This window comes from Tiliqua scincoides, chromosome 1 (assembly GCF_035046505.1).
Source record: "Tiliqua scincoides isolate rTilSci1 chromosome 1, rTilSci1.hap2, whole genome shotgun sequence".
NCBI classification, from domain to species: Eukaryota; Metazoa; Chordata; class Lepidosauria; order Squamata; family Scincidae; genus Tiliqua; species Tiliqua scincoides.
In genome coordinates this window covers 236,977,716-236,990,266 of record NC_089821.1, presented here as the reverse complement: position 1 = coordinate 236,990,266, position 12,551 = coordinate 236,977,716, and the positions used below count along the sequence as shown (strand labels likewise).

General features: G+C 40.9%; 1 protein-coding gene across 6 annotated transcripts in view; it reads left to right on the top strand.

Annotated features, from left to right (window-relative positions):
• Positions 1 to 12,551, top strand: part of STRN (striatin) — a 64,348-nt gene that overhangs the window by 4,485 nt on the left and 47,312 nt on the right. For all 6 annotated transcript variants that reach the window (XR_010793928.1, XR_010793930.1, XM_066618064.1 and 3 more), the window contains exon 2: positions 11,030 to 11,133. Coding sequence is in view for 4 of the 6 variants with exons in the window: in XM_066618064.1 (XP_066474161.1) it covers positions 11,030 to 11,133 (104 nt within the window). In the remaining 2 variants the exon portion in view is untranslated. The remainder of the gene's footprint in view (positions 1 to 11,029; positions 11,134 to 12,551) is intronic.

The window sequence follows — 12,551 nt, the reverse complement described above, 5'->3', positions numbered from 1 at the left end:
AATATTGCTAGTAACAACTGTGTTTTGTAGCTGTAGTTTATCCAAGAAGTTCTCCCATTCTGAGAGGTAGTTCATTGTAAATGGGTAGTGTGAATCCAGCTAGCTCTTGTGGCAGTGTTTACAACTCTAGCATTACAGAGGTAACTGATGCATGCATGTATGCAGTGCTTTTTTTGTAAATAAAAAGGTGCAGGAACTCACAACTTGTTAATCTTTTGTTTGTTTGTTTGTTTGTTTGTTTGTTTGAGAAATAAAATATTTTTTATGTGCTTCCCCCCTAAAGATGAACTTACTTATGCGTAGACATGCATAGGATTGGGCTGTCAATCTCCACATCCCCTTCCCCCTAGCTATTTTTTCTACACATGGGGAAAAATACTGTACAGGTGCACTTGTAGCGTGTAGCATGTAGTGTGGCACTACTTCGAGGAGAGGAAGTGAATGGATTCCAGAAAATGGCTTACATGAGTTCCATGTAGTAAAATTACTCTAAGCAACTGTGGGAGTAAGAACAAAAACGGAATTCTTACACGAGAGGGGTCCTGAGGTGCATATAGAAACAGCTACGTTTGCAAACAAGTGATTAAATGTGGTTTAATTCAGGTATCAGAATACTCTGTGTCTTTGGGAAGGCGCTTGGCATGCAATTGTATGTTCTCTGCTGCCCTGAGCAGCTGCGGTGCATTGCTGGAGAGGAGCTGCAAACGGAGGGCATGCTTGTGGGGGAAGGATGAGGAGGATCTCTGGCAAGGCTGGACAGCATGTTGTACACATGGAGAATCCCTTTTCACCTGCCCTTAGCATGTGAAAACGGGTGCAAATATATACCTCTGCCAGGATTAAGAGCCCAATCCTAGGTATGTCTACTCTGAAGTAAGTCTTGTTCTAGTCAATGGAGCTTACTCCCAGGAAAGTCCCTAGGATGGCAGCCTAAGAGCCCAATCCTATGCATGTCTACTCAGAAGTCCACTTTAGTGAATGGGGCTTACTGTGGATAGGATGGCAGCCTCAGGGGCCAATCCTGTGCCTGTCTACTCAGAAGTCAGTCCCACTAGACGCAGTGGGGCTTCCTCCCAGGAAAGTGTGGAGAGGACTGCAGCCACAGAGCCCTTCCTCTGCCTGTCTACTCAGGCTACAAGGCTATGACACTTTTCCGGGAGTAAGCCCCATTGAACACAGTGGAACTTACTTCTGAGTAGACATGCTTGGGCTCTCAGGCTGCAAGGCTATGCACCCTTTCCCAGGAGCAAGCCCCATTGAGCACAATGAGACATACTTCTGAGTAGACATGCCTAGGCTCGTGCTGCAGATTGGCACAGGGCTGCACCAGCCAGTTTCCTTCCCCTCCTCCTCCGTCAAGCCAGTTCCTGGGCCCTCCACTGGCTTGGAAGCTGCGCTGGGAAGCAGAGCGCGGGGGGAGGGGAGGCGGGCTGGGCTCAGGTGAGAGCTTGGAGATGGGGGCAGGAGGGGGTCGTTGTGCGGTCACCCTGCATCCCCCAGCACCCATCCAGCGAATGCCTCTATTTTGCTCCCCCCCTCCTGGAATGCCTCCAAAGGGGAGGGGCCCCTGCAAAAAGGTGCCGGAACTCCGTCCCCCCCTTCCATTAGAAAAAAAGCCCTGCATGTATGTATGCGTGAGTTTGCATATGCATCATGTGCAACTCGTTAGTACAGAGAATGAGATGGAAAATGTCAGTCTGTATAAAATTTGATGTGATGTTTGAAGTATGGCACTTGTGTTTAGTATATTGTTAGGGTATGTTTTGTATATTGAACAGAATTTTGACTGTTATCCATTTAAAATCTTTCTAAAGCTTATAGAAAGGAATGAGGTGAGCTACCTGCTATTGTGGTTTGGAAGTTTTAGATCTTCAAGAAGATATTCTGAAATACTATAGCCTTTATTGGATGTTTCAAGTTTTAAAGTTTCACATTTTTCAAAGGAAAAACAAGTCTGGAGTTGTTCCATGTTCACCTCAATGTTTTTTGGTTTTTTTTGCTTGAGAAGTCAGTGTGATTTGATGCACAAAAAGGGCAGGTCCCTATCCATATCTAACATGAGACCCTGCATAAATCTTATTTGCAGCACAGTATGAAAGACAAGGCTAGCTAGTCAAGATTACTAGACAGTTTGCTTAAAAAAACTTCAGAACAATAGCAATTAATTTTTTAGGTGAAGGTAACACTAATTTGTGTATGTGACTTGTAAGGTATTAGACTTCTTTTTTGAAGTTGGAAGGCCCTTATGTTGTCTGGGCCATTAAGAACTTTAAGTGTTTGTTTTTTCATCTGACTTACTATGATACTGTTCATTTAACTTTTTATTTATTTAAAAAATGAATGTTGACAAATGTTTTCTTCCAATTTCCTCTTTAGTTATTGTCACCAGTAAAATTTATTTTGTGTTATGATCTCTGGGCAGCTAAGTAGTGGCAATGGTGAAAGGCATGCTATCTTATTCTGTCTTCTGGGTTCTATCTTAGCCTCACCTTGCATGAAAATGGCATTTTCTTCCATGCAAAGAGGGATTTTTGCTGATACTCCCTCTCTCAGTGGTCCTCTGTGCCACATCCCAGTAGTGGATTCTGGGTATTGATGGATTCTGGTATGTGGAGAAGGTGTCAAGAGGCAAGGTAGTGGCAGTGTGAGAACTTCCTTCAGCATGTGTACGAATTAGGATTCAGCTCATTGTGTTCAAATGTTGTCAGTTGTATTCCTAGAGGATGTACTGATGTATTGCAGAAAAATTAAGAATCATTGTCTTGTCTAGTGCAACCTCTCATGTTTATCTAGTGCAGTGCATGTTTATCTCGTGCATGTTTATCTAGTTCAGCCAGGGAGTCACGACCCCCCAGGGAAGCTAGAACCACTGCATTTCCTCTTAAAGGGAGTGGCTACAGTCATGATGGTGGCGATGGTACTTTAGCAATTCTCCTGCTTCACTGGATCCTGAACTCTGTGTCAGGCCAAGTCTCTCAAGCCTACTCCTGCGAAATAGCCAGCACAGACTTGAGAAACCCCATTGCAGGGCTTGGGGCTTTCTCCAGGGGAAGAGGAGCAAAGTCCCCTTCCCCCAAGGAGACGGGGGGGGGGGGGCTTTGGTGGTGCTGCTGGTAGCTGTTTTGGTGCTGCTGCACCTGGTAGAGCTGCTGGCTTTAGGATTGTGTTGCCCGTCCTCTACTTCTTGTTTAGGTTCACCCTCTTCTTGTTTCCTTCAGAATGTTTCCTGCTAAACTGCCAACCTTTCTGACCACATGGCAGAAAAATTTAAAAAATCTAACTGTAATACTGTTTGTTATCAGAAAGTAGAGCAAATGAGCAGTTCAGTTGATTCCTGTTAAAATCATGAGATTTTTCATCCTGCAGTTTTACAGTTTGACTTGTTGTCTTTTGTGCTCCCTGAAGCATTTGGTGAGTCACTGTGAGGTACAGGAAGGACTAGATGGGCCTTTGGCCTGATCTAGCAGGGCTCTTCTTATGTTCTTAAGGGCACAATCCTAACCAGGTCTACTCAGAAGTAAGTCTTATTTTGTTCAGTGGGCTTACTCTCAGGAAAGTGTGATTAGGATTGCAGCCTTTGTTATGTATTTGTATTGTTTGTATGTGTTATGTTATGTGACTTTGGCTGTAATAGTTAAGCCGTTGCATATCTGTTGTTGCTGACTTTTTGTGCATCCTGTGTAATGTGCAGAGAGGGGACTCCTGCATCTCCTTTTTCAGTGTGCCCTATGTGTGTGTTCCCCATTCTACATGACCACATGAGATTTAGTTCAGCGTTTCCCAAACTGAAGGTTGCCACCCACTGGTGGATCGTAACCCCATGTATACTGGGCCTGCTGTGATGCTCCTGGTAGTGCTGCAAAACTTTGATTGGAGGACCCAGAGGCCTCTTCTGGGTCACACCAGGCCAGTGACCCACTCTCTTGGCTTCCGCAGGCCTCAGAATGGCCCGCACAAGTGACAGGAAGCGACTTCCAGTATTTGGATAAAACTTCTTGTTTGAGCTTTAAAGGTCAAAGCTTTAAATCTCTCTTCCTTGATTGTGGTGAGTAGGAGAGACAACAGTGACTTTTTCTTGATCTTTTACTCAGTCTGCTTAGGATCTTGGGGAAGAGGTGAAGGGGGGAAGCTAACAGTACATTCATCCTCTTCCCCCTAGATGGGTGCCATCTATTTATCACCCTGTGTATTGGCTACTTAACAATAAGTCCCATTGTGCTCAATACAGCTTATTCTTAGGAAAATGTGTATAGTATTGTTACCCAAGTTGCATTGCAGCAAAGCACAAATGGTAGTGAGGTGGGCGGATGAAATTAAAATATCTTCTTCATGCTCATTTGGAGGGAATGGGAGGGTTTGGGGCATGATCCTCTGCCTGCTTACTTGAAAGCTCCAGGGACTTGCCAGCAGCTTGCTGCCATGCAAGCAGGTCAGGCCTGTGCATGCTGTCACAGAAAACAAACAGCATGTAAATCCTGCTGTTCCTGGTAAGAGCAGGGCATATACTGCCTTCAGAAAGGCAAACCCTCAGGGATAAGCTCCCATCTCTTTCAGTTGGCAAGTGCTGCTAGAATACATGCAGGCATAGGAAGTCTGCAGAAGGATGATTGTCAGGACTGGAGGAAGGACTACCACAACTTTTGTCTTGAAGAAAGCCCTGGATTGCAGCAAACATGTGATCACAAACCCCTTGTGAGTTGAAGCTCATGGATGTATTTTCTCATGGAATACCTGCACATTTGGTTTGGGCCTAAGATGATGAAGAAATAGGATTCATGGATTCCTTTGTTATAAACAGAAGCCAAGGCTGTGTCTTAGCTGGTGAAGTCTATGGGAAAATGAGTACATTTTATGGGTCTTACAGTAGATGTATTGAGGGAAGGAGAAGGCAGAATTTTGCCAGTCACATTAATGCAAACCCAGTACTCAGAAGTGATACAACTGTAGAATTTTGAGTGTGTTAGAAGTATCTAGATGGTGCAGAATGCTTTTTAAACCTGTAATGCTGATTGGTCAGTGGATGACCACTTTCAATTAAAAAAACCTTCTGAGAGTTCAGATTGACATTTAACCCTTGACCACATATTAATAGTGGTTTTTTAGTCTAATAAAACAACAAATGCTCTTGACTACTGTTCTTTTCTCGATGAGAAGAAAGTGAACTGTTAATAGGGATATGTACTTCTGAGTCTAAACCAGTGGCACTCATACTACCAGTGATACTTGAGGTGATTTCTGGTGGTATTCACAGCACCCCCAGACCCTAGCCACCTGGCAGTGAAACCAGAAATGCAACGTGACAAACAATGGTAGGCGACTTGACTTGGCAGGCAGAGCTCCAGTGTGCGCTTTTCATGCACTCAAAAAAACCATCCCATCCACTCAAAACCTTTAACTGGTATTTGTTATTTTGCATCTGATCTCCTAATATGGAAGTAATTGGTGATGACATAATTGCCTGTTACTTTTGGTGGTACTTCCAACAGGTGGACCGTGCAAAGTGGTGCAGTGTGTGGGGGTCAAACGTTGAGAAATGCTGGTCTAAACTAAAGTAAGGCTTGTTTTACTCCTTCCTGGGCTGCAGTACACATTCCAGTAGAGAACAACTTCCTCTTTAGAAAGCAGAACAGAAGATAACTCGTGCAAGAAGTAATGCTTTGTTTATTGTGAATATAGTATTTGGTTTTATTTATAGGTCTGGAATATTAGTAAAAAAAAACTAAAAAAAAGAGAATCTGTAGCTCAGTAATACAGTGCATGTTTTGCATGCATAACATCCTCCCTTGTCATGCCATTCTTGTCATCTCCAGACAGAGATGAGAACAATCACTGTCTAAATCCCCTCCATATAAACAGCATATTTACCTCAGTGTAAACAGTCCTGAGCTAGGTAGATCAATGGTTAGATTTGTTGTAAGACAGCTTGTTATGGTACTGCATATAAAATTGTAACAAAGGACAACTAGAATGGAGTACAGTGAAAAATGACCAGTCTTCTATATTGGAGAACCATTGTTTGATTAATAAGATCATCTCATCAATATTTGAACTAGAATTGATAAGTAGTTATCCTGTCCTGCCCCGTGTATCTCTGAGTCATTTATTTTTATTGATTAATCATATTTTGTCAAATGCTTTGTCTTTTTCCCTCTCTATAATTTTTTCCCCAACCTAGCAAGGGAGATGTGTACCAAGAGCAGTCCTCCACGTATGGTTACAGATGTATATCCCCACTCTCCTTGCAGTGTTCACCTTGTACCAAAGTGCAAGTAGTTTGGGACCTGAGCCTTTAGTATTGAACCACAAGATCTGTTGATCCTCCAGTTCTATTGCTTGACTGTCCTAACTAACTTTCCAGCACTGATGCAGCCATTACTTTGGAGCATCCTCTGCCAAGCGGACAGTCATGGAGGCTTTGTTAAGATTAGGGAATATTTGTTTGTTCCCTTATCTCAAGGCAACACTACATCAGGTGCTGGAAGATTAATGAATAAATTTTCACAAAATGCTCCTGACACGCTAGTGAGATCACCTGGTTATCATAAAAAAGTTTGTTTTAAGAGCTGTGACATAGATAATTAATTTTAAAGGCAACTTGTGTTAATGAAAGTTGAGATGCACAACTAAAAAGTTTAAGAAGAGTTAAACTTTTTAGTTGTGCATCTCAACTTTCAACTTAGAAAAGGTTATCTTTAGTAGTGCTGGTCAGGCACTGCTTCAGTGCTCTGCTGTTATAGCTAATCATCTTTTCTGTAAGCTGAGCAGCTAATATTCTTTCTTTATTTTTAATCTTTTTTCATCTCAGTTTAAAGATGGACACAACTGACCCAAATGAATGCAGTCAGTATAAATAAGCATCTGAATAGTAGTGTATGCTGTGAAATCTGCATTGACTTAGAATGAGCATCTATGTGAAGCTATTGTAGCTGATGTTTACCTTCCAGTTTATTCTCTTGTAATTTGTTTTTGTAATCATTGCTTGTTCTAATAATACCATGCTCCTTCAGGCTATGTATATATAGTATATATGTACAGACATGCACACTGCTGACAAGCTGCATTGATGGTGCTTCAGACATGTGACACCCCGTCCATTAACTACATCTTTATTTCAGAAATGACTAAATAACTAGAGAGCTCCATACACTCGTTGTATGTATGAAACGTATGTGCCTGTATGCACTTGTCTAAATTAGGACCCTAATTTGAAAAGAGAATTTAGCAAAAGAAGATGTGAGTAGGAGGGTAAATGCCTTCAAAAATTGAATAGTATGAACTGTTCAGATTGAACAACAGCCTTTGAAGATGTGAGGTGGAAGCTACATTTTTTAAAAGATATTTAAAGATTAAGTACTGTATAGTTCTGTGAGTACAGCAGTAAAATAGTACTAGTAAGCAACTCTTAAAAAACAAAATCTACACTGAATAAAAATGTTCATGCTACGAAGTCAAATGGCATCCTGCCCTTGTTAATTGAGTGTTCTTTATTATATCAATTGTATGGATTATGTTTAATTGTTTTGTAAGCCCCTTTGAGTCCTCTAGTGGGAGTCCTTTAGTAGTGGAAGAAAGCGCAGGAGATCAAGTGTTCAAGTACCTAAATAAAATAAAGAGCTTCATTATTCATACTCGAAAAACAATGATAAAAATACCAGCTGATTTATCTTTTGGGGCCTAGAATTCTTTTTTTTGGGGGGGGGGCACGTCGCATAACAGTGGCAAAATTCTACTTTTGTGTTATGTAATTCTTTTTTGGTGTTGAAATCTTCCCTCACCTGGAGTATCTTTTTGAAGGGATGGCATGGCAACCTCTTAGTAGCTGAAAGAGAACATTATCTGAGTTTTTTCCCCCAGTAAGCAGACCTTGAAGGATGAAGGCATGGAGACTGAGTTCTTACTGTGTATTCAAAGTGACTCCAAGTGACTCAAAGTGGGTCCAAGAGCAGCAGAAGCAATCAATATGTACACTTGCTCTCATGCCTCCTCCATTGCAAAAAGCTGAGCATGACCAAATTCCTGGCTAGTCATCAGGAGATACTTTGTGTTTTTGACTTCATTTTGATTCTGAAATGTTAGTATCTTTTCTTCCATCTTAAAATAAATGGAGATGTGTATCTAGATGGATTTTGCCTTGGATGATTTTCACCTTGGTTTGGTGCTGTTGACTTAGTTTTGACTGGAAAAACTATCAAGCATGTGCTCCACCCATATAACAAAAATGCTTCAGTATTTCCGGTTCACCCCTCCCACTTCAGACTACTTAAACAATGGCAACTGACTTGGAATGATGACCTTGTCACTAAGAAGACTTTGCAAAACCTGTTGGTGATGCAAAGGGTGTGTGTGTGTGTGAATGAAAGAGAAAGAGAGATAAATCCTCGGAGTGGCTGCAGAATAATTTTAATTTCAAAATACTGTTTGCATTCCTTCTATTAAAACAATATTAAATTTTGCTTTGGACCTCTTTTGCATGTAACTAAACTCATGATCTAAAGTGTTATAGAGATTGTCTTTTTTATTTGTACTTGTACTTGTTGAACTAACTGCAAGTTAGAGGGCATTTAAGAGGTAAAGGAATGTGGTTTTTGAGTACTGTTTACTTACCACTGGAGAAGTTGACTGTTGACTGTTTGGAAGACTTTATTAATCACTGCTGCTTATTCTCACTGTGCCCTGCTGTGCGTATGCTGCATCCTCCCAGTGTGGCTATATTACAGTAGAAAAGATCCATAGTGCATTTCCATGTGTATGTACCTATCTGTCCATGTAATTGTTTCGGGCCACAGTTCCCAAACTGTGCATTTGGCAGCAGTTCTGAGGTGTGGGGAGGCCTTCAGAGAGGTCCATGGGCTCACTGCATCCTCCAGAGGGCCAGTGGGCCCCCAGTGAGTACAAAAAAATCCTTTTTTGCAGAGGCAGTAAAATCATGGGAGTGCTGTTGCATCCCCCACAAAGACTTACAAGATCCCAAACTCTCCTGAACTATAGGATTGTTGTTGAAATTCCTTGTGCTTCCTAAGAGTAATAAACATGTGTATGATGAACTTCCTTGGGGCACATGCCCATATTATATGCCAGACTTGGATTGCAATCCTGTTTTCATTTACATGAGAATATATAGGGCTCCCATTGAATTCAGGCTTACTTCTGAGTAGGTATGCATAGGATCGCACTATCAGTCTTCTAACATATGGAGAAAAAGGTAGCATTCAAAGCTCTTCTCTTCCCCCTTTAGAACAGTAGAATATTAATTCCTACCACTTATGTTTCCAGTACTGGTGGGCTTCTTCTTTGGCAACCTTTTCTTTGTATGTAAGACTGCTTACTCTTTAGAAATTCACAATTATCTCTGTTAGTTAAATAGATGTGCTCAGTGGAGTTAAAGTTTATTACCAGTTGTGAGGTCTGCAATGAGAAAAGTGTCTACAGGTGTGCCCTGGTATCTGGAGGGATCTGTTTCAGACCCCCTTCCCCCCGCAGATACCAGGGATCTGCGAATACTGTGGACAATCCTCCCTCTACACACCAATTACACCCTTTTGAACACTTACTGGAGTAAAAATTGAGTTGATTTTCACTCCAATTAAGTGTTTAAAATGATGTAATAGATGCATGGGGGATGGGATAACCCATGCCCCCCCTTGTGCACCCTTTAAACTGTTTTAAAAACTTACTGGCCCACATTCTTGCTTAAACAGGCTGTGTTTGCAGCTGGCAGGAAGGAAAGAACAGCAGTGAGGTCTTTCTATTGTCCTCACTAGTGTTCCCTTTATCCATTCCGGTTGCTTAAGGAGAGCAAGCAGCTGGAATGGTTAAAGGGAACAGTAGTGAGGTCAGTAGAAAGAACTCACTGCTGTTCCTCCCTTTCTGTCTGCTGTAAGCACAGCTTGTTTAAGCAAGATCTTGTGCCTGGTAAGTTTTTAAACAGTCTAATGCGTGGGGGGAGCATGCAGGGAGTGGTGAGTTTTCCCCACCCTCTGCGCACCCATTACATTGTTTTAAAAAGTTACTGGGGCAAAAATCAACATTGAAGCAAGCCGATTTTCACCCTGATAACTTTAAAATGATTTAGTGTGGGGGGGGTCCCCACATTTGAAGATAACTGAAACAGTGGATACAGGATCCGCAGATATGGGGACCTCCTGCACTCTGTCATAGTCATACTCTGCGGAGTTTATCCTCTTCTTAACGCTTGTGTGAGTACTGTTATTAGATAAATTTCATGTGAACAGAACCCCCTGTGTTACAGTTCAGAATGGTCTGTTTTGTCCCAAGGGATTGGATAATAGTTTGAACCAAAAAAAGTTATCAACAACTGTGCTCTAGTTGCAGTGGTGTTGCTGGGGAGGTGCCGCAGGTGCAGGCCACATTGGGTGGGGTGTGATGTGCACTAGTGACCAAAATAGCTGAAATAGCGGTTTGCAGGAATAACACCATCTTGTTATATACTAGTTGGCAACCTTCAGTCTCAATACTGTTCGGTGCGTAATTTACAGTAGAATGTAATGAAAAAAAACAGAGTGAAATGTCTCAATTCTTTCAAAAGTTATGACCAGAAAACAAAACTGCAACTCTCTTACGTAACCCCAAAGTACATTTCCTTAATTCCAAATGGATCAATAAGACTGTTTGTTCGAAGAGCCAATGAGATGTTGTTATGACACAGCTTGGAACCAATAAGGTGTTAGTAAGGTGACACCCCGGGGGGGGGTAACACCACTAGTGACCAAAATCGCGATTTGTAGGAATACCATCATGTTATATACCATTTGATGCGTAATTTAAAGCAGAGTGCAATTAAAATAAACCACATTGAAATATATATGTTCTTTCAAAAGGTATAGCGAAAAGATCAGCGGGGTGCAGCAGTGGTACATCATTATGCCCATCACCCGGGTCATTGCCCGGGAAGAGGTCCATCATGGGGGTGATATGCTGGCTTCCCATACCAGGTGGCACAAACCCTAGTGATGCCACTGCTCTTGTGTGGGAACAATTTGATTTCTATGTAAAGTATTTTCTCTTTCAGGCCCAGATTGCCTTTCTTCAGGGGGAAAGAAAAGGACAAGAGAATCTGAAGAAAGATCTAGTGAGGAGAATAAAAATGCTGGAATATGCTCTTAAGCAAGAAAGGTACTATACTTTAAATCAATTATCTCCGTTTCAGATTATTAATTATGAACACACAGATTGCTTGTCAGCCGTGGAAAAGCAACAAATTCCTTCAATTCTATTCTCTTCCTCACAAAATAGAAAGCTATAAAATAGTTTTCATCTGTGCACTAAATTTCTCCAGAACATTCACTAGAAACATGTGCAAAAAATAGCCATATTTAATTTATACATACCTGTGCATATAACGGTATCCAAATTCTAAAATGTGTCGATGGCCTAACTGTAAATTTTGATCTGAACTGGTAGAGAGACTATACCTTCTGCCAAGTTTTTTAAATTTCTGACAAACTAAAATTACTGAAAACAAAAACCTGAATTGTCAGTTTTGATGATGATAAAAATATAGATGCAGTACACAAGGAACAATTCAATGATAATTTAAACTTCACTAATATCAGTGAGAGCGTTTGATGTTCTAAAATCTGCAGTAAAATTTGGAAGAGGGAAAAAGTAATGAAAAATTCCTAACCTGCCCTTTTAAAACAGTTGATCAAACTGCTTGTTGATAAAATGTTATTGGCAAATGCAATACTGGAAAAAAAGTAGTTTGAATTGCTGTATTGATGTCATTTGAGCTGCTTGTTGCTGACCTGTTAGTGAGTAGTGTTCAGTTGGGAAAGGGCCTGTGGCATCATTAAATTATAATAAAATGTAACTAACCCACAGAATGACCTAAAAGACAAAAACAGAATGTTAAGTTCTATGGCATTTTAATGTGGGAAACTGCATTGTTTCTTGTGGTGATAGAATAAATATCGAGGAGTCAAGGCCAATTAAGAAAAAGCACTAATGTGAAAGCATGCAGAAAGATGCTGTTTCACAATGTCCCTGATGCAGCTAGCGAGTTGTGATTAAGTTTGCTTTGAAAGCTATGGGACTTATTCCATTAATTTCAATGGAACATGCATCCACATATTTGTCTATTCAGAAGTAAATTCCATAGACAGTTCCCAGTAATTAACTAATTCCCATTGATAATAATTAACATAGAATCACAGTCTTCCTCAGAACTGAAAGCCCAACCCTGTGCACAGTTAAGTGCATCTAATTCCTTTGATTTCACTGGGCTGGGTTACCTAACACTGAATAGAATCTGTTGCTACCTTTAGCTGCTTCAGGATCAGTATTCAAATTTAGCAGGAGATATGTGTGTAACATGTGTGCACATGGTTCTCCTGCATGATATCCATGTAGAACAGGAGATATATTATTTTTGTTCTGGTATGTTGCTGTAATAGGAAACAGAAAATGTTAAACATAGCTGTGCTTTCTAATGATGGTTTGTAGCTCTTGTTTTATTAAATTCTAAACTTTCTTACAATTCAAGATCTCAAAGAGCATCTATACTGAGATGTGGCGAATATGCACATATATTT